Source organism: Nematostella vectensis, chromosome 11, assembly GCF_932526225.1.
Source record: "Nematostella vectensis chromosome 11, jaNemVect1.1, whole genome shotgun sequence".
NCBI classification, from domain to species: Eukaryota; Metazoa; Cnidaria; class Anthozoa; order Actiniaria; family Edwardsiidae; genus Nematostella; species Nematostella vectensis.
Genome location: NC_064044.1, coordinates 3,160,257 through 3,183,091, shown reverse-complemented (window position 1 = coordinate 3,183,091; position 22,835 = coordinate 3,160,257). Strand labels below are relative to the sequence as shown.

Below are 22,835 nucleotides of genomic sequence, written 5' to 3'. Positions count from 1 at the left end.
CATACCGCCCTGAGACGCCTGAAAGATATAGGCCCAACTCCAAAACGTCAAAAATGCAAACTAAACATCACCAGACCCGGATACTCATAGATTCATCCAAGGCATAGACGACCTGCAAAAGCGCATCTAAGCAATGTAATAGAATTGACTCTTTTGTCAAAATATCAACCTTAATTGCTGACCAATTCGTAATAAAATGCTTAAACTTAGAAACATTTCTTACCAAAAAAGACACAAAATTCCGAACTACAAATAGAGACAAGCAAACACAGATCAAGTCACCAATAGATACCTTTATTGCGCTACGTCAGGCCCCATTTTACAGCAATCAGTCACAATAATCAATGCTAAAACCTCTATTAGAAGCGGGTCACCATGTTTAGCCTATTTTGCATGCCTGCACTGCATCATGGGAGTCTTAGAAACACCTTGACAGACAGGCGGGCAATCTCCTCCCCCAGAATCATAACAGTTTTTTTATAAGTCTCTTTGCCCCGAAGCCAAACAAAACATTTCCAGGTCCAAGGAACCCAGAAGAAGCCTGAAAACAATTTTTGAATAAGGTTGGGTAGCAAAGATTGCCCACATTGGTGAGTATGAGGCCATTCACCAGAAAATTACTTTCTCACTTGGTGAAGCCCAGACAAGGAATTATCCCATTGAATCAACCTCAGCGTGCAAACATCCATAAGCACAGCATTAATTATGCCCAAAAAGACTTTATGATGTCCTAAGGCACTCTCCAGATGTGAAAAAGCTGTAATTTTTAAGCAAATTACAAGCAAAACTGTTGTAAGCAACAGACTGTAGCAGTGCCGTCTCTAGAAAGTAAAGGCACCGCAGTGCATTGTTGGAAACTTCAAGGCATTACCGTCTTGGGTCAGCGGTAGCTTAGCTTAACTGGTAGTGTTGGACTTGAAATAGGGGGGAAGGGGGTGTTCTGTTTTCAGTCTGATTTTCTTACAATTTTGCTCAAAAGTATCCAGGAGTGAAAGGGTTATATTTTCTTAATCAGCTGCTGATTTCGTTACCTGAGCCATTTGACAGTATGCTGACTGTTGCCCGGGGTGAGACATGGCACAGAGTGAGGACGACTGTGTCACCCATCTTCAGCACTCACAAGATGAAGATGATGTTGCCGCTGATGAATAGCTCATGTGACGTCATGATGACCAAGCTGCAACAGGCGGCAGAGAGTGGAGAGTCATTTAACATGCACAGGTGTGACAAATAATTCTATTTTCTCTGCCTTCCTGCTTCATGCATTCATGCCTGTTTATTCTGTTATCTACAGCCTATGGTCTATCTGATCTCTCTGTCCGTCTCTTGTGCCTGTCTGTCTCCCTCCTACATTGTCTACCTGTTAATCAGGAGGGGCCAAAAAGGCCCTTTCAAGGCATATTATACCGTATTTTAGATAATGTCTCATACATTTACTGTATTTTTGGCTGCTAGAAGGCGGGGCCTGGGCCCCCTTGGCCACGTCTATTAATCTTTTCTGTGCTCCTGTCTGTCAGGTTTATCCTCTATCTGTCAGTGTGTGTGTGTGTCTTTTTGTCTCTCTTGCCTGTCTCCCATGTATGTCTGTCCATCCATCTGGTATAGGTTCAGAGAGTGCCTGTCTTTCTGTCTCTTCTTTTGTCTCTGCCTACAGCATAGTCTATGTTCCTCAACTTGTCTTTCCATACATCTGTCTGTCATAGATTTCAATTGGCAATAACACTACATTCTCTTATCCCAATCATAGGTTGAGTCAGGGTCTAACCATGGACTCCATTCTTAAGACTATCTTCGGTATTGAATCAGAAGCACAGCTGAACTTTGATGACCCTGCATTTGTTGCAGCACGAGAAGCTGTAGATGCAAGCACTTTTCGCAAGATTTTACAAAGCATCGTTGGGATTTTACCCAGCCCTATAATGAAGCTGTGTTCTGGAGTGTTCCTTAGTAATTTGAATGACCTGGTAAAAATCACTGAGAAAGTTATTGAAGCCAAGAAAAAACAGCAAGAACCCAAAAGAAAGGTACTTCTTTACTGAATATGAATATGGCAAAAAGCAACACATTCAAACCAATAATTTAAATAGACTATGGTATACACCTGGTTTTTTTCACCTTTTTATAATGAATAATAAAAGGCATTCTAGATCACTCTGGTATGTCATCTACCAGCCGTTTCTTTTTTTTTGTCTTTCAGGGGTGGCCAGATTCTTATTAGAAAACTCCCCCCTCTCCTCCTCCCCCCCCCCCCCCCCCGAAAAAATTTGGTCAACTTTGGTGTGTTCTTCTGTCAGCAGCACTATTGCTATACTTATCTCATATTCTCTTCTCTCTCAAGGACATGCTGGACATGATGTTGGAAGCAATTGCAGAAGGTGAATCCAAGAGTAAACATATGACTGAGGCAGAGGTTGTAGCCCAGTGTCTGATCTTCATGCTTGCTGGATACGAAGGAACCAACAGTGCTCTCACCTTTGTTTGTTATAATCTGGCCACAAACCCTGATATCCAGGAAAAGTTACAGCAGGAGATAGACAGTGTCTGGACAGATGATGACCAGGTGCCGTCATATGACATGGTGCACCAGCTGTCATACCTGGACATGGTGGTCTCAGAGACGCTCAGGATGTACCCCCCAGGTATGTTTTACCCTTCAGGGGTAGGGTGAGAAACTTAATACCTACCCCTCCCTGGACAGATACTTACCAGTCAGGTATCTGACACTCGTCAGGGGAAGGGTGGTAAACTAATTACCTAGCCTTCCTTCACACATACCCATCAGGTATGTACAAGCCTTCAGGGGTAGGGAGGAAAGGTACCTACCCAACCATGCCTGGAAAAATTCATTATGTACTTACCAGGTATAGTAAATACCAACCCATGTATTGGCAGCCTACAGAGATAAAGTGGTATATAAAATACCCACTCTTGCTTGAACAACTATCATGTTCCCTCAGGTGTCTTAGCCAGAAGTACTGAAGAGTGGGGAGTACAGCATAGATGCGAGCAGTCTAAGATTTAGTGAATTAGGAAGGACTGCTTTTTTGGCATCTAAGGGGGGTGCACATGCCCACTCACCTACCCCTAGCTTAATGCCTCCCCCTAATTGATATGTTAGGATAGAGCAGTACAGAGCAGTAGCAGGCCTAGAAATATTGGGTTGGGGGCACCATACAGAAACATTAAAAACCTATTGGGGGGCTTAGTCCCGTGCCTACTGGTCATTTCCTTATAATTTTCGAAAGCACTGGGGTAGCTATAATCCTCGAGTTCACCTTATGCCAAATAGCCTGGATATACCTGTGGTATCAATGTCAGATTCAGCCTAGCTCTTAGCATTTCGTTTGGGAACCCTGTAGCTGGCTGTAAGGCATGAGGGACTGGCTGGTAAGAGATAGGCGTGTGAATCATTTCCACTCATTTTGTACTCTAAGAATTGGAGGAATATGATTTCCTTTTTTTATTTGTTGCTGTGCAGCATTTGTCCAGACCCGTGAGGTAACTCGGGACTGTATCATACAAGGAAGAAGGTTTCGTAAAGGCACTTCAATTCTCATGGACGTCTACAGTCTGCACCATGACCCAGAACTGTGGCCTGAACCAGAAAGGTATTTTTCAGAGAAAACGGAAAAATGTTTGAAATAAGGTTAAGTACTCATGGAAGGACCACCCTCCCCCCCCCCAAAAAAAAAAAAGGCTCAGGCCCTTAAAAAATCAAAAAAGCAAAGACTGGCCTTAAAATTCGGCAGATCCTTCGGGAAAAAAAATCGAGCAGCAAAACTGTCCGGGGGAGAAATCAAGCCAAAAAAATTAGCCACTCCCAAGTCAAATACCAAATGATCTGTCCCTTAGCGAATAACAGCAACAAAATATCAAAAGCATAAAAATGTGTAGCTTTCCTCCCGGCATTCATAAATAACCCGAGGATATGATCAAGTAAAAATTTACAGGAAAGGACAAACTGGAGGTTTGCATTTCTACTTTACCGCGTGAATGTTTTTAATAGGTAAATTTGTACTAAATTGTGGCTCCTCTAGTATTTCTCCATAGTGATAGGTTAAATGCTGTCTCTGAAACATCTCAGGCCCTTAGGGGGGGGGGGGCTCGTTTACGCATGAAGGACCCCCCCTTTCAGGGTAACTCTCCCTTAGATGAGGGATGCAACACAAAATCATTCTGCCATCACAGTTTTGAGGACTATTCTATTCTCCTTTATTTTGTATCGTGTGTTTTATCATTCCAAAGTATTATCATCGTCTCTTTACTTCAACTTTTTCTACGTTATTCTCGTCAGGTTCAACCCCGGGCGATTCACGGCTGAAGCTAAGCAGTCCCGCAGCCCTTACGCGTACCTCCCGTTCGGCGCGGGACCGCGGAACTGCGTCGGGATGCGTTTCTCTCTGATGGAAATCAAGCTAGCGCTGACGAGAATCCTCAAGAAGTACAGCTTTGTGGTGACGAAAGACACCCAGACCCCACCCACCCTCAGGGCGGATGCTGTGCTTAATTGTGGTGGAAGTATGATACTTGGAGTAAGATTTAGAGAGATGACAGGTTGAGTCATGTGCTTCTGATAGACATATAGCGTGCGACATGTTGACTAGTTTAGCCAGGCGACTTGCACTCAGATCACATGAATTATTGGGTGGCAAACTCGCGCGCGGTCCGGCTTTTGGCGGCAAAATAACAATCACAAAAAGCACCTTATGCAGCGCTTTCTTCGTCAGAAAGGGTTTATTTTCAATGTGAGATTTTTTGTGTTCTTTGGCGTAACTGGCGCAGTCATTTCTGTGTTTATTTTGGCTTGAATTTGCCATTCAAAAAGTCACGTCAGTAGCGGCTCTAGGGGGAAGGTTTATGGGGTTAACCCCCCCCCCCCCCCCCCTTTGGGCTGCCAGAAAGCCATATGTAACAAAACAATAACCCCTTTCCCCCTTTGTCACTTAGCCAAAACTCCCTTTAGCAAAAAGCTAGATACGCCCCTGCTCAGTTAGTGGTGCAAGTCGGCTTTTGAGGCGATAACAACGGTTCGAGACTAGAGACTAGAAGGGCAGATTTACGTCACCGTCATCTTTAGGTGCCTTAGCTCCATATGAGGCCAACATAACCTTGTGACGAAGTGCTGGTTTGAGGGGCAGAAATCATACACATGCTATACTGACTTAGAGCCCAAGAATTGGGCTTATAGACTAATAGAAAAAAAGAAAACATAAAAAATACAACCAACACATCAATCAGAAAGACCCCTTGGTAGATTTCAATCCTTAGCGATCTCGTTCACGTTTTATATGATAGAAATAGAATATGATTACAATTATTGAAATTTATGTAGCCTATTTAAGACTTTTTAAGTCTTTTTAAAGACTTTTTTAAAGTTACCAAAAAATAAATACTTGATTGTATTATAAAACGAATTTCAAAAAATAAATACTTGAATAAAAATATCAATACTTGTATTCTAAAACGAATTTCGTAAATTATTTTCAGAATTTTAACAAACTATGTTCCTACCGCCCTTGCTTGTAATTTAATAACTTGTTCAAGGGCATAGTCGGTGCCAAGTGACTTAGGGGTGGTTTTATTTGCACTGTCTTATGGATGTTTTATGCATGGGACGCGGGTGGGATTTTCAAGTGTCTGTAGACTATTGTCTTAGGTTTAACTTGTTTTTCTTACCTCAAAGCGTGAAATACTCCCTTAGAACTAATCCACCTGTTATAGATTTAGAAAAAAGGGTTTATGACAATTGATAAAGCTATGGGAGACGGGACCGAATTGTCTGTTGTTCAAGCTTTAGAATATTTTGCAAATAATTCGAAAAGTGACGGAATAAAGGCCTGTTGTTTTTTTACTAGAGAAGTGAATTCAAGTGTGAAGTATTTCAAAGGGATAAAAAGATGAATTCAAATATCTTGTAGAACGTGCAAAATAAGCTTTGACATAATCAAACCATGTATACCTATTTCAATTAAGGTTGTCAGTACAAATGGCGATTGGCAAATGGCAGTTCTATGATCGAAAGTAACCATGCGTCTCGAAGAATATGAATAAATCAAAACAATTATCCATTAAAGGTTACCAATGCTTGGCTCTGACATTGCTGGAATTTGTTTAACACCTTTAATTTTACGAATAATTAGTACCCGTAAGCCATTTGCACTGACAACCTTTTGTGAAATTTCTTTCGATCTTTTTTCATAGCAAACATGAAACGATTTCTACAATTTGTAGCGTATGCTTCAACTTATTCTAACGAGTTCTTGCTAGCTTTAAACATTATTGAGAAGTTCATAGCCAGTTTTTTGTTTTGCTTTTGAGATACCATGCGTAGCAAAGATTGCGTGGGAATGAGTAAATTTAGTACTAGAGATAATTTTCAAATATTATACAGCAGTTACATCGAGGAAAGATAATCGAACTGGCAGTTTAACCATTTTCCATCCATCCAACATAATTAAGTGGATAATCCAAATGAGGATGACCAATATTTAAATTCTCATTGTGTCATGATCTTCAGTGTTCTGTTGGGAGAAATTACACCACGAGTGAAATTAAGGGTGAACAGTTTATCAGCATTTGTCTCGCTTTCAATAAACTTGAAAAATAATTTACAAAATTAGCTGTGATGAAAACTCAAGAATAGTAAACAAATGCAAAAATTTAACTTGATGATGATATTGGCAATAAAATCAGGGGGTATTTAGAAAAAAATTGAATATAAACAGAAAAAGGCAGATAAGTGCAGTATATGCCATATATTTTACACCTTATGCTCAATAGATTGGTTTTACTTGCTATAGCATAGTTTTGTACTTCGCTATTGGCGAGGGTACGTTTTGTACAGTCATAATAGTTCTATGGTGTACACAAAATCCACAATGATCCTAATACCTTATTATTCTCACTCTAAAATTATTTGTCGACTGAGGCTTTTAGATATTTGTACTTCCAATTCGAGGGATTTCGCTATGCCAACACGTAAAGTATACATATAATTCAATTTGTTCCACATAATATAAAATAAAAAAACCTAAAAAAGGTCATTTTCCACTAATCACGAAAATTTAAAATACAAAATTTCATTCAAATAAAGCATGGTCCTATCAAAAAGTAGAGTTGATGAAAAAATGTTGTGCTTTTTTGTAATCATATTCTAAAACCTTGTTTAAACAATGAGTCAGACGGGAGCGACCACTTGAAGCGCGGGAAAATGAGCCGGTAACTATGACAACGAAGATTTCAGATAACACCTGTCTCACCGCAGGCAAATAAACCAATCAGAGCGCGTGTTGTGAATTCAATAACTTTTTCGTTTGTGTCTTGGGGTAAATTCGTATTTTAACGATGGCTTCCTACAGGTGTTTTTGAACCGTGTTTTGTGGCAAAAAGCGTATGAAAGTGAGGTCGTTGAACACGCTATGTATACTACCATTGAAACGCGGGATCAAAGAACGAATTAGCAATAGAAATAGCTAAGAAATGAGAACCTCTATACAAACGTCAATTTGAGTTCAATGTTTTTACAATTCACACCGTGTTTGGTGTTTAATTACGCCAGTTCTTTGCCGGACACTGGATTTCTATGGAAGCGAAAGAACTGAACGGTAAGAATTTGACGGATTTTTTGCCTTGGTTTTTGCGACTGGTGAATAACATTTGCTATGTTCTAGTTTAGTCAATGCAATAATTCAAAAAGCCAAATTGTGATTGTGGTTTAAAGGCACTCTTTATTTATATTACAGCTACGGGGAATAGTCGAAGCCTCGACTGTACAACTGGGATGAATATTGGATGAGTTTGCTAAGATTCTAAACAACACTAAATATGGCAAGCGCGAATGGTATATCTGAACGAGAGCTTATTCAACAACAATTAACCGACGCAAGAGAAACGCTGGAACGGCTGAGAAAAATAGGAAATGGAACACTGGGTAGTGAGACTGGAGAAATGAATCTACTTTCCACCTCGACTCCGCATAATAATGATTTCTTAACTGAAAGGAATGATATCAGAGGCTCCTACTCGCCTCAGAGGACTAGCCCCCGCCGCTCACCACAAAGTATTTCAACAACAGCTAGAGACAATCTAGTGCAAGCTTTAGGATTACAAGTTTCTAAATTAGAAGATGACCTAAAGGTTTCGTTGTTGTCGTATTTTGAGCAAGTGGAAAAGCAAAAGGAGGACTTAATAGAGAGTTTCAATGTTATGCAGCAACAGTTGACTCGTCACCAGCAAATGTGCCAGCAACAGAGTAAAGAAATGGAGGATAAAGAGCAAACAATTCGGGATTTAGAGACATCCAGGAGTGACCTGGAAGAAGAGGTTCAGAGACTGAAGGATTTGAGTTTCTACGAAAGCCTGTATGCGAGGAGTCCAAACGGCATGGAGACTTTGGATGAAACTTTCCCAGAACTTAATTTCTCTCCGAGTCCCGGTCGCGATGGAAATAAATATATGGGAATTGAAAACGGAAAAGCGGACGTGAGTGAGAAATTACTGCAGGAGAATGAACGTTTGAGGGAGTTGTTGAGACAGTATGAAGGTAACGACTACTCGAGACTTGAAAGGAAAATGAACTTGCAGGAGAAACTATGTCATTCCTACGATAAGGATATTTCTTCTAAAGATAGGCTAATTAAAAGACTACAAGCCGAAAATAGAGGGCTACAAAGCGACGTGCAGTCGTTACAAGATGAAATTCTCAGAGTCAATGCAAGCAGGTTGAGCGCGGAGCAAGATAAAGCAAAGCTACATCAGGAAATGCAGTTTAGCGAAGAGCAGATTTTTACACTACGAGAAAAATTCGCCCACTTGTGTGACGAGAATGAGTACCTTAGTAAGACGGTTAGTGACGCTAACATTCAATCGCAAAATGCCGAAGATGAGCAAGCACGATTACAGGAGACAATAGAGCAACTACAGCGGAAATGCGAGACTTATAAAGATAAGCTTAACGACAAAGAAAAGCATATCGACTCTGTGAAAAAGGACAATCAGGGAATGGATCAAGCCATGGAGGCGATGAAGAAAGAACTTGTAGCGACGAGAAGCGAAATGCAGCGCCTAAAGCGCGAACACGAACGACTACAACGCGAAAATGCTGAACGAGAAATAGACAGACTAACGACAGAAGGAGTAACGAAAGCGAACAACTCTAAAATCAATCAGTTGAAAGAGCAAGTTGCAGGCTCGACACAAAAAATGGACGAGCTGAAACGAAAGTGTTATGAGCTGGAAAAACGCGAAGCCGAAATGAGCCAAGAGGCGTTTGCAAGTCTTGAGAAATACACGCGTGCAGAACAGGAGCTTTATTTAGCAAAGAAAGAACTGGCGCAGATTAGAGGGTTTAGCGACTCCGCGGAGAAGCGACGGAAGGAAGCGGAGGCAGAGTTAGAAGGAGCGAGAAAGCGCCTTAATGCGTTGGAGCGAGAGTTGCGCGGCTCAAGAGAAAGGAGGGGAGTGGATGGTGATCGAGACGCAAAGATCGAGTCTTTAGGGCGGGAAAATGAGCAGCTAAAGTCGGACAAGGGCGCACTGGAAGATACGGTTAACAAGACTAAAGCTAAACTCGACGATGCAGAAAGTGAGCTTCGAAACGCTCGTGAGAGAAACTCCATTCAATCCATGAGGCTGGAAGGAAACGAGGCCATGATGGTACGAAAGGATGGTAAGATTAAGGAGCTACAAGACGAGTTGAACGAGGTGCATCATCAGAATGATCAACTTACGGACGAAATTCTGCGAAAGAGCAGAGAAATTGAGAACTTAAAGATGGGTAAGCTTATGGCGGAGCAGGAACTGGAATTGATTAAAAATGGCGTGTTACCAGGGCGACAGTCGTCAGCCTCGACACGAGATCGAGACAGCGCGCTATTTATGTACTTGGAGCCCGCAACTCCTGACAGCGGTTTCGCCGATGTGGAGGCGCATTTGAAGGGTAAAGAGCGTGAAAAAGCGATCGAGCAGCTGCGAAAAGAGATGATAAAAAGTCACGGGAAGTTTACTAGGGAGCCAAGCGAGGGTATGGACTTTGACAAAAAAGATGATGCAAAGTTGAAAGCTGCTTTAAGTGGGCAGCAGTTATCTGATTTTGTTTCGGAGAATGAGTCACTTCGCAGAGAGAATAGCGATATGCGATCTCGACTTGCGGAAACGGAGAAAAAGCTCGAGGAAATGGAAAATATAAACAACTTACTACAACGAAAGGAGGACGAGGTAAAACAGAAACTATCAGAGCAAGACCTTGAAGACATTTCTCTTACTCTGAAAAAGCTGGAAGAAATTGAACAGGAGAATGAAGTCTTGCGTAACAGGGAGCGTGAAATGCGAGAGGAATTACAGAAGGCAGAGATGCTGGCGCCAAAACAATCTATTGGTCCTGAAGACGTCCAAATGAACTTACTGGAAAATCTGGAATCGAAACCACAGGTGGAATTAATGGATTTAGGAATAGAAGATAAAGTCGATGAGAATATCGTCGAAGATAGCGCATTGCAGTTAGAGGCCGGAGGTCTAATCGATTTCGGCGAGCCATCAGATGATGTCATCAAATCGGAACCGGAGGAAGACATGACTTTAAGGTTTGAAAACCAGGAGCTGTTAGCCAAAGTACAAACCCTTCAACAAAATGTCGATGATTTGAACAAGTGGGAGCAGACACTGAAAGAGGAGAATGAGAGTTTGAGAGATAGAAACACCAGGCTTGTAGCGAAGCTTAATGAGGTAGAAGACAGCATAGAGAAGGCAAAGCTTGAACAAGAAAAAGAGAAACGAAGGCTTAAAGACAATCTAGAAAGCACCAACGAGGAAATGCAAGAAAAACTCCGGCAATTGGAGCGAGACATTCAAAATAGCGAGAATAAACTTAAAGCAGCTCAAGATGAGAAGGTAGAGCTTGAGGAGGAGTTGGGACGAGCACGTGATGGGGCTGAGAAATCACGTGATGAGCGGAAAATTACTGAGAGCAAAGTACAGGAGATGGAAAGGACTTTCAATGAGGAGCTGAAGGCGAAGGACGCTAAGATTGCGGAGCTGCAGAAAGAGTGGGACAGGGTAAACGACGACTGCAATGAACTAAAAAATGAGATGCGGAAAGCAAAAGAGGGAACAGCACATCAGGAAGACACGATGTTTAAAGCAAAAAGTGAGCTTGCGGATTTGGAGCGTAAAGTAAATAAATACAACAAGAGGCAGGAGCACTTGGAGAAACAACTGAAGCAAGCCGAGGAGAGCGAGTGTGCCTTACTAGCGGAACTAGGGGAGAGTAAGTCTAAACTGCGACGCGCAGAGAAGGAGTTGAACACGTTACAGCATAATGTACAGATAGCGGAGGATGCGTGCAAAGAGAAGGAAAAAGCGAAAAAACAAATGGAACAACGGATGGCTGAGATTGGAGTGGAAAAAGGAAATGTTGAAAGGAGCCTTGAGGAGGTTCAAAGTCAGAATAAAGATCTTATGCAACAGGCAGAGCGCGCCAAAGCAGAGTTAGCAAAGCTTAGTGCAAAATACGAAGAATTAGAAGACGAGAAAGATGAAATGCAGGAGTCTTTGAGCGACACAATCAGAGAAAAGAGTAGAGAAATCAGAGATTTGGAAGCTGACTTGGAAATGTCGGAACAGAAATACGAGGACTTGAAATCTTCTTGGAATAACACGGAACTAGTCACCTCCGACTTACAGGGTGAGTTGATGCAGGCTAGGGAGGAAGTCATAAGAGCACAAAGCGAGGTCGAAAGACTTGCGAGGATGAAAGAGGATCTAGAGGAGGATTTGCAAGAAAAGGAGAATCAAATGGATCATTGGAAGGTACTAGAGGAAGAGCTAAGAAATGGGATAAATGAACGAGAAAAGGAACTGGAGATGTTGCGATGCAGTACAGAGGAAGATCAAGAAAAGCTAATATCACTAAACACAGAGATGGAAAGTCTCAATAAAAGTTTGCGAGCTGCGACTGAGAAGCAGAAAGAGCTTGAAACGACCGCAAAAAAAGCAGAAGAGGAAAGAGAGCAAGCCAGAAGAGAAAGGCAAGCTGCACTTGATAGCAAAGCAGACCTGGAAAGTGCCCTTGAAAAGAGCGAGGATGAAAACCTCAACGCGCTCGCAAAGCTGTCGCAGGCTGAGAAGCAGATCAATATCTTGACGCAGAAAGGCGAAATCGCAAGGAGGGACTTAGAAGAGAGCGAAGAAGCGCACAAGAAAACGGAGAGTCGAGTGCGTGAGTTAGAGAGACAGTTACAGAAGAGCATGGATGATGTGTCTCACGCTGCGAGCAAGCACGAGGCGACAGATGGGCGGTTACTGGCCTTGGAGAAAGAGTTGAAGGGGAGGGGTGAGAAGGAACTTGCCTTACAGAGAGAGCTGGAGGATTTGCGACACACAGTGTATGACTTAGAGGAAAGTGAAAGGGAGAGTAGATCGAGGCAGCGAGTGTTGGAAAATAAGCTAGCAGAAGCCAAGGCGTATAATGATCAGCTAGAATCAGAGCGCGAAGATATGGAATACAAGGTCAAGGACATCAAGAAGAAGTTGAGCAACGAGAGGCAGAGGGTCGAGGAACTCGAAGATGAGTTGACGTCCAAAAAGTTTGAAAAAGACAGCATCAAGCAAGAGGTCGAGTTGCTAAGTGCGACCCTTTCCGAGACAGATGAACAGCAAGCGATGGGCATGAATGAGAGAGAGAACCTAAGGAAGGAATTACAAGAGGCGACCAAGAGAGTAAGCGAGCTCGAGGCGGTCGGGGATACGCACCACCAGAATATTGAAGAGTTGGAGAAACTACTGGACCAGAAACGTGCCAAAGTAGTGGACCTGGAGGATGGACTGAAGGAAAGATCGGAGCGCATCACGAGCTTACAGACGCAGATTGATGAGATGAACAGATCGATGAGGACGCTGAAGGAAGATAACATGAACCTTGAAAAGATGTTAGAAAAGCAGAAACAATTATCAGTGGGCTACAAGAGCGGGATGTCACAACGGGACACAGAGATCGTGAAGTTGACGGAAAAGTTAGATACAGCAGAGACGTCCTTGGTGTTCATGAAGAAAGACTTAGCTCGTAAGGAAGGTATTTACAAGGCTCAACAAGACGAGCTAGAAGACGCAGAGAAACAGCTAGCGAGCACAAGGAAGAAGCTACAAGACATGAAAGCTAGTTATGAGGCGGTGAATGAAGAGAATGAAAAACTAAAGAACGATCTAGAGAGCATAAAGCGTAGGATCTCCGAGATGGAAGGAGTGCAGGAATCAGTGACTGTGGTTGAAGTAGATGCGATGTATACTCGCAAAGGCAGCGCAATCCCAGGCAGTGGCTCAGCAGACGCTGTCATCAAATCCCTTGACGACAAACTTAACCACGCCCAGAACAAAGTCCTTGACTTGGAGAACGAGCTGTCGAAAGATATCCGAAGGCACGAGAAGGATTGTATTAAAACAAGGCCGGTTTCCTATCCAGGAAAGCGATCAACCTTTCTTGAATTCGACGATGGGGTCCTGTCACCCAAATATGGCAGCAAGCGGGAGTTCTTCAGTGACGTCGAGAGGAACAGCAGCTTTGACGATCAGTCTGATACTAGCTCCTGTTATAGTGCTCCCACGACGCCTAAACGAAAAACAAGACTCGGGAAGAGCAAGGAAAGGAGTCAAAGTGCGTCAGATCTCCTAGGCATGGGGTCCAGGCCAAGCTTCGTTAATGTCGCTGGACAGAATGATATGGCCTCGCCTCAAATGAGTCCTGTGTTAAATTTCGATAACAAAGTGGCCCCAGGCGGAAGTTCTTCTGATAAGGGTACGAGCGAGTCCACGAGGAACGCTGAAGTGGCAGCTGCCAGTCAATCAAAAGCACCTGTCAATCAAGATATGGTGAGCCAATTAGAGGTCGATGACAAAGTGAACAAGGATAAAATTGTATCAAGTTACAGTATCAATGAGTCCAAGAGGAACGCTGATGTTGAACTAACAGCTGCCAATCCAGCCGGATCTGTCAATCAAGTGATGGTAAGCCAATCCATAGCCAGCAATGAAGATTCTACGGAGAACACACAAAGTGCAACTGCGCAGAATACTGGCCTTGATGTGGGACCGAAACAAGGATCTAAATACGTTGCAGAAGAAAGCGGGAAAGATTCCGAGTGTACCAGCGAAGCAAATGTGTCCAATCGTGAATCAGATGAACGAATTCTAGAGTTTGAGCATGACGAATTGTTACGCCCCGATGAAGTAAGACTGGACGTGGAAGAATCTTACGAGTCAGATAGGGAAAATACGTCTATCGGGCGGTTGAACGACTTGATTTTCCAGCTTCAGAATGACGATATGGATTCTTTCACGGGGGACATTCCTGAAACGGAAGCTAGCAACCCGTTTATCGCCCCCCAAAAAGTTGTCTCTCCAAGCTCTGAACTGACAGGGGTCTCTTCAAATACTAAAGTACGAGGGGGGAATTTCCCAGAGGCAAAAATAGCATGGGCAGATTCCTCACAGCCCAAAGCATCAGGGGCGGACTCCCCACATATAGTAAAGCCACGTGAAACAAATACTTTCGCCTCATTTACGGTGGACGACACATTTTTTTATCCATCTACTGGATCATCATTCGACATCGAGGACAGACCCATGGGTGTCAGCTCACCGTTCGATACTATCCAACCAACACAGGAAGCCCAAGTACTTCACGAATCCCCTTACGACCCATTCTCGACACCGTTCGACTTTGACAATGATGACAGCTTTGATGCCATACAACCAATGTATGCCCAAGGGGGGAGCCCCAAGGGCGAAACATTTCAAGGATTTGATGACACGAATGATTCTGAGCCGTTCATAATCCAACCCCCATCCGATGACCTTCTACACTTCGGGTACAGCGAGACAGCAGACACATCAGCGTCCAGTATTACGAACGTTACCCCAATCTCCAATCCAAGCCCGGAACAAGTACTTCTACGTTTGGATTACCTGGATAGTACCCATCGCGTGGGGGGAGGTGACCGTCACTATAATTCTACCGGTAAACTTGATAAAAGTGATAACGGGACTGTAGTTACCTATGCGTTTGATAATGACATCAGAGATCCTGGTGATGACGTCACTGAGTCAACTTCAGCACCAGACGGTGAACCAGTCACGATTTTGATTCCTAATGAAGAACGAAGCGAAAAAACACAGACGGAAAAAGACGATGTGCTCGTAAAGGGAGCAAACGATATAAAAGGAATAAAGGCAAAAGAGATAAATTTTGAGAAAGAAAGCGCTGAGGAGGTAGACGCAGGGGAAGCGACAAAGGAGCCTTTCGAGTTGAGTAAAACGAAAAGATCTAGAGAATCGCCTAAAACAGTTCGCTTTGACTTTACGCCCACAGAAATCATCAATGATAAGTTGGACATCGAGGGGAACGATTTAGTGGAAGAGGATGAAGAAAAGACAAAGGATGACGTAACAATTCAAGAAAATTATGATCACATTGCGCATGCGGGGCCAAAATTCGATTTCGGAGGCGCACAAGTGAAGGTATTTGAGGGCGAAAAGGATGACGGGTACCCCCAGCAAAGTTTTCGCGTGAAGGAGTTCGTCAGGTCGGCGGAGGAGAGCGAGAGAGAAAGGAAGGCGAAGGATCGAAGTGGGATATGTGGACAAGGAAGCGACGCTTTAGTTAAGCCACAAGAAGAGAACTTGAGAAAGGCGGGTGCAATCAAAGGAGCTGGACCCGATGCGATAAAAAGTGGCGCGAGGTCTGACTCGGATGACGAAGTTGCGGTACCAAAACCGAGCGATATTATCAAGCGCTTGGAAGGTAACACTGTCGGCAACGCGGGCTTTAAACCAAAACCACAGGGGCGGCCAGTCTATACGGGAGATGAAGTCTTGAAAAGACCCGAGGCAAAACCCCGTACAATGACCAGCGTACCAGCAAGGGTACCACAAGTCAAAGAGCCGAAGTCAGAAAGCCCGCGTAGCGAGTCAGCGGATGGTAACGGGCATGCGCTTATGGATGTAATTCATGACGGTAGCCCGGATGAGGATCGCTCGGTGGCGTTAGGTAGAGAAAGGGTGATGAGGCTTATTGCTGCGTTCGAGGGAAAAGAGGTGTGAGGAGCTGGGGAGAGTGACGTCACATCACTTACCGCAGGGAACCCGAAACCACAGGCTACCCGAATAGAGGCTGGACTGCAAACACTTTTCTGGAAAAAGATCTCGATTGAGTGTCCCATGCTACCCGGGTATTCTTGTAGGCAGAGCCTTATTCAAGAACCTAAGATCCGTAAATAAAATACATAACATGCTGAATAAAAAAGGGTTAGGATTAGGGTTAAATAGATTCTAGAAATCTCAAAGGTTGATTCGTGAAAAGAGGGATGGATATTTGAAGCTACCATAGTATGGGGTCTTCATGCAATAGTTCGATCATAGAGTTTAATATAATGAACATGAATGATGTGGAATACATGTGTGCTTAGAGTTGTTAGGCCCCAATACTTGTACATACAGGTGCAGGGGTATAATTAGGGTTAGAATCAGTACCGTACCCAGACCTGGGAATAGCGTATGGGTCAAAGGCATGTGCGCAGAGGCTGCTGGGAAGCCGGCCTTTTTCTGAGCACTTCCCTTGCACTGCATTATTTGTTTTCTCGACAGAGGAGAGTAAATACAGAAAAAAGGTTATCCTAGATATAGTTAAAAAATTGGAAATGACGCAAATAAAGAGTTAGTAATATAGAGAATTACATACATCATGAAGGACATATATATACTGTTATACATCTCGCCAAAATTAGCTGGTAATATTTTATTACATATTTTGTAATCCAACATAGTTATTAAAAACAAGATACTATAAAAAGCTTTGTTTGCCTGGTATAGTACACAACTAAAGTACTCGTCTAGAACTCCTTCTTTGCTATGATTTATCTGGCTCTTCTCTAAAATGAACTATTTAATAAGATTAAATCATCGCCCCACCCATACCATTTGGACCTATTTACCACACTGTTTCAGACCACTATACCATCACCAATACTGTGAAAATGCATCAGTCTCAGACCACTATACCACCACCAGTACTGTGCAAATACATCAGTCTCAGACCACTATACCATCACCAGAACTGTGTAAATACATCAGTCTCAGACCACTATACCACCACCAGTACTGTGCAAATACATCAGTCTAAGACCACTATACCATCACCAGTACTGTGCAAATACATCAGTCTCAGACCACTATACCATCACCAGTACTGTGTAAATACATCAGTCTAAGACCACTATACCACCACCAGTACTGTGCAAATACATCAGTCTCAGACCACTATACCATCACCAGTACTGTGCAAATACATCAGTCTCAGACCACTATACCATCACCAGTACTGTGTAAATACATCAGTCTCAGACCACTATACCACCACCAGTACTGTGTAAATACATCAGTCTCAGACCACTATACCATCACCAGTACTGTGCAAATACATCAGTCTCAGACCACTATACCATCACCAGTACTGTGCAAATACATCAGTCTCAGACCACTATACCATCACCAGTACTGTGCAAATACATCAGTCTCAGACCACTATACCATCACCAGTACTGTGTAAATACATCAGTCTCAGAACACTATACCATCACCAGTACTGTGCAAATACATCAGTCTCAGACCACTAAACCATCACCAGTACTGTGTAAATACGTCAGTCTCAGACCACTATACCATCACCAGTACTGTGCAAATACATCAGTCTCAGACCACTATACCATCACCAGAACTGTGCAAATACATCAGTCTCAGACCACTATACCATCACCAGTACTGTGTAAACACATCAGTCTCAGACCACTATACCATCACCAGTACTGTGTAAATACGTCAGTCTCAGACCACTATACCATCACCAGAACTGTGTAAATACATCAGTCTCAGACCACTATACCATCACCAGTACTGTGCAAATACATCAGTCTCAGACCACTATACCATCACCAGTACTGTGCAAATACATCAGTCTCAGACCACTATACCATCACCAGTACTGTGTAAATACATCAGTCTCAGACCACTATACCACCACCAGTACTATGCAAATACATCAGTCTCAGACCACTATACCATCACCAGTACTGTGCAAATACATCAGTCTCAGACCACTATACTATCACCAGTACTGTGCAAATACATCAGTCTCAGACCACTATACCATCACCAGTACTGTGCAAATACATCAGTCTCAGACCACTATACCACCACCAGTACTATGCAAATACATCAGTCTCAGACCACTATACCATCACCAGTACTGTGCAAATACATCAGTCTCAGACCACTATACCATCACCAGTACTGTGCAAATACATCAGTCTCAGACCACTATACCATCACCAGAACTGTGCAAATACATCAGTCTCAGACCACTATACCATCACCAGTACTGTGTAAATACATCAGTCTCAGACCACTATACCACCACCAGTACTGTGTAAATACATCAGTCTCAGACCACTATACCACCACCAGTACTGTGTAAATACATCAGTCTCAGACCACTATACCACCACCAGTACTGTGTAAATACATCAGTCTCAGACCACTATACCATCACCAGTACTGTGCAAATACATCAGTCTCAGACCACTATACCATCACCAGTACTGTGCCTAAACCATCAGTCTCAGCAAAGGGCCCATGTCTTTGAATAAGTAAAGGGCCTTTGCCGTACTAATTCGTAAGGATACATTCCAACAAGTATAAAATATAAAATGTTAGACCTTAAAAGAAATGCATATACTTAGAAATTTGATTATGTAAGGCCTGCAGTACAAATTTACATACAAACCCTTTCAAAGAATTTGATGACATGGCCAATAACATTAATAAGGAAGTGATTAAGTGAAGCTTCTAATGCCGAACTGTTTCGTAAAGTTACATCATTCAATTATGTCAAAATCCTTAAAAAATTTCCATAACATGTCTGTGGGAGATCACCTTAAGAAGTCAGATCAAGATGCCATTTTGTGGTAATTAATTCATCAACAGTCAGTACTGTTTGCATAAATGCACACATTTTACTAAGAACTTCATAACATGACTAAGTGCATTTAAAATTCTTGAAAGAAGTTTGAATAAGAGAAGAGCCTGCACCAAAGATTACATCATTCATCACTAGTACACTATACATACATTATGCATAGCAGACCTTTCACTTAGCCTCCCATGTTCTGATATATTTTCTACAGCATTACCTATCAGGTCAACTCTTCAAAAGTACCATCTTTACTCCAGCGGCAAAGCAAAGTTATGTGGAATTCTGCCATAGGGTTGCCAAACAGTTTCTGTTAAAAACAAACACAAAACAATAAAATATATTAAAAACCCCTAAGCCGTCTTCTACACAAAGCATCCTATTTTAAGACCAAATTGATCTAGCAGAAGATTTATTGATTACCATACCATACCATCACAGAGGTAATGGACAAAAAAAAAAAAAAAACTAGCATATACCATATATATCTTTTTAAAGACCCCCCTGTCTAGACCAAATCTAAACTTTTGCCAAAAATGCTGCCTCTTTTTAAAATCTCTTTCCCACCCCACCCCTGTCTAAACATTCTAATCTCTAAACATTCATCAAAAAGGCCTCCTTTTTAAAGCCAAACAAATCCAGCAGTAGGTCACACCTGAACCATGGAGGTACAGTAAGAGGTGCCTACTCTTAGCAGAGCTGTCTTCCTGTTTTTTATTTTTACTAACAGTTCACTTAACCATTTCACATCTTTTATTTGGCATGTTCATTTGTGCCCAGGGTAAGTCTGTGTGGATAACCACTATCAATTCCAAGTCTTGATGTTAACTTACCAATATTCTAGCCTGCTCAGGTGTTAGAACATCCCCTTCTTTGCATACCGTGTGATCAGAGAGAAGAGTCACAACACCTAGTAGGAGTTATAGAAAAAATAAAGGTTGTTGTTAAGAGAGTGTGCATAGAACTGAGTTCCACTACTTTTAAAGGGTAATTGCAGGCCTTCTGATACTTTCTGTGAGAGAAATAACTATGCACTTACTTCGATTACTATTGTTTTTCACTCAGTAGGCTTTTTTGCTCCACACAAATAATTGCATGTTCGTGCAAATAGATGTATATTTGCTTAACTGACTGTCAATATATCTGGCATCCCCTCCTGTTACAGCTTTAACATTCATAGACAACATAACACAACTACCCTATGACACATGGATTCTTGTGGTGCAATTGCACTGTAAAAAGGTGCATGTAGGGTAAGTTTTGTAGTTTATGTATAAGGTGCACCTTTCTTTAGTGCTGTTGGAAGTCCAAGCTGCCTGAGATTCGGCTCCGTTGAATGAGGAAATTGATCCAAAGGACCTGTGTATCAGATCAGGATAATGAGCAGCTACTAGTTACTTGACATGTTGTGACATTGATTATACAGACCTGTAGACTAGGGGGTGTGGTGGGAATGCATCTCTGTCTATTTTGTTGTTTCTTAAGATTGGTATTGAAAAAAAAAAAAAAAAGAAAGCAGTTTGGGTATATCCTTTGCGGCTGAATGGAAATGGGGCTTCTATTAACTACTTGACATTTTGTTGTTTCTCTATATGGATATTTAAAAAAAGATAGATTTATATTACAATGGTAAAACTTTTCCAATGTCATGTATGACATTGTTATCAATAGAGGCCGTAAATAATATTCTATAATATACAGTGCAGCTATATCCTTTGCGGCTGAGTGGAAATGGGGCTTTAATCGACTACAGTAAATATTTGGACTTTTAATGGGAGCCTTAAAAATATGCACCCACCCCAGCCTACACATGTTATGTAATACAGACATGCTTAATATACAAATGGAGAGTTTAAACTTGAATGGAGCTTATTTATACCTGCATCTAACTGGAAGTCACAGATCGCTTTATTTCCTGCTCTAGCAAAATCCATTTCACTGTACTCCTTGAACCAGCTAGAAAAATGTATGCTGCATATCAATATAAACCTTCCATCATCATGTAAAGAGCATATCAATATCAACCTTCTATCATGAAGTAATGAGCATCACTAATATCAACCTTCTATCCCCCATTTGTAATTCCTACAACTGTATGATGTGATGTTTAGAGAGAAAGATGCAAAGACAAAATTTACAGAAGAACAACAATCCCCTCATTCCTCAATAATGTATATTATTTTTTACTTAAAAAAGGAAATGGGGGATTTCCCTGCTGTCTCCCCCTTCCCCTATCCCTGCACTGATATAGAAAAGCAGCACAGGGAGACAAGGAGGAGACAGGAGAAAACACCCATAAACAATCTGTAAATCAGTGCAGTAGAATTTTCAGCTCTTACCTAGTTACATCATCCTTGGATTGATTGGTGAAGAGTAAGCCACACTGGCCTTTTAATCTCTGCAAAATTTAGCATTCAATAAACATGCTATGGATAACATAACACCCTAAATAAGTAGCACATCTCCTTTGATTCTAACTTTGTCAATGTCTATTGAAATTTGTCAATTTAAATAGACATTGAATTGGAGAACATATATTATGTGTACTTGCATGATCAGCATACATTGAAAAAGCTTTTCAACCTTTTAGTGTATTTTGTATCATTTCAAAATATGCAACAGACCTTGCTGACTTCACAAAGATTTTCTTTGTACTCATCTTCAGGAGTTTTGCCAAGTGCAATAGCCATTACTTTGTTTTTCCCAAAAAAAAATCTGCAAAAAAAGTTATCAGTCAATACAATAATTTTACCCCTGTTCATTGATTCACCCTTTATCATTTTTTTTACAATGAGGATACCAGTTTAACTTTAAGGGCCCCAACTAAATAAATGATTGCCCTTGCCCCCTCTTGTGTCCTCAAGGGCTTGAAACGACTCAACGAAAAACAAAACAAAAAAGACTCGATAAAGGTGATAAAAAACACCTCATTAAAAAAAAAATACTGAAATAGGGAAATAATAGTAACGAAATATAATTCTTTTGAGGAATGTGTCCTAGAATATTCTATGACGAATATCTGTTTGATTATAATAATAATAAACAATGCAATTATTCTGGTGTATCTAATCAAGTAACCCAACTACAATATAACAAATTTTTTCAACATTTCAGCTTACCTGCTCTGTTTCCACTTCTCTCTTGCATCTTTTAATTTACTGTTTCTCATGTTCTCAACAGAAAAGACATAAACAAATGCATACTCATCAACGCATTCTTGTACCTGAAACAAAAACAGGATAGCACCTTAGTAAATTATTTTGTTATTGTGCAATGAAATCTAACTTTCAACTAAAGCCATACATACCTCTTTGACGAGCCCTGATTTTAACTCAAGGCCTTTCTTTTTCGTTCTTGTCAATGAAACTAAAATGAAACGTAAACCACATAACTTACTTTAGTGAGAGTTTGTTTGAAAATTCATGTGCTCATGCCATATCAATTATCAAGGATTCAAAGTGTAAGTAATGCTTGCTATCTATAAATGAGATAATTTAACTTTTAAACACCATTTGCGATAGGAATATAAGGCATTATTCGTTATTGTTCATTACTACAGATTTGAAAAACATTCATGTTTCACCATTGCCACCAAAGGAGTAGTAAACCCAGAGGAGAACGCCAAAAATCGACAGGTAAATCAGCTACATTGACTGTAAAGTCAAACTTATCTACCCAATGCAACTTACCAATCTTATTTCTCTTTGATTTGGGCATATTTTTGTGGTAATATTTTAAGAATCGCACGATTTCCACTGAAACACACTGACACAAACTCACGTGGAGAAACAGCTAAATTGGGTAAATCCGCTGACTATTCAAT

The 22,835-nt window shown here is 41.5% G+C and overlaps 3 protein-coding genes across 3 annotated transcripts in view; 2 read left to right on the top strand and 1 right to left on the bottom strand.

The window, feature by feature from the left end:
- The window catches only part of LOC5509881, a 13,927-nt gene extending 8,492 nt beyond the window's left edge, over window positions 1-5,435 (top strand). The window contains exons 8-12 of the mRNA XM_048734530.1: window positions 1,016-1,221; window positions 1,748-2,024; window positions 2,339-2,639; window positions 3,479-3,608; window positions 4,295-5,435. Of these exons, the coding sequence (XP_048590487.1) occupies window positions 1,016-1,221; window positions 1,748-2,024; window positions 2,339-2,639; window positions 3,479-3,608; window positions 4,295-4,559 (1,179 nt within the window). The 3' untranslated portion in view covers window positions 4,560-5,435. The remainder of the gene's footprint in view (window positions 1-1,015; window positions 1,222-1,747; window positions 2,025-2,338; window positions 2,640-3,478; window positions 3,609-4,294) is intronic.
- Window positions 5,436-7,311: 1,876 nt separating this feature from the next.
- LOC116607602 (golgin subfamily B member 1) lies at window positions 7,312-16,837 on the top strand. Its single transcript, XM_032369224.2, has 2 exons — window positions 7,312-7,604; window positions 7,743-16,837. The coding sequence occupies exon 2, from the start codon at window positions 7,825-7,827 to the stop codon at window positions 16,087-16,089; it is 8,265 nt and encodes a 2,754-aa protein (XP_032225115.2). The 5' UTR covers window positions 7,312-7,604; window positions 7,743-7,824; the 3' UTR covers window positions 16,090-16,837.
- LOC5500846 (mRNA turnover protein 4 homolog) lies at window positions 16,769-22,830 on the bottom strand. The gene is made up of 9 exons (XM_032369225.2): window positions 22,702-22,830; window positions 22,320-22,378; window positions 22,132-22,235; window positions 21,637-21,727; window positions 21,352-21,410; window positions 20,892-20,968; window positions 20,297-20,371; window positions 19,846-19,922; window positions 16,769-19,322 (listed from the first exon to the last, which is right to left on the bottom strand). Exons 1-9 carry the CDS (start codon window positions 22,727-22,729, stop codon window positions 19,236-19,238), a joined length of 657 nt encoding a protein of 218 aa, XP_032225116.1. The 5' UTR covers window positions 22,730-22,830; the 3' UTR covers window positions 16,769-19,235.
- Between the last annotated feature and the right edge of the window lie 5 nt (window positions 22,831-22,835).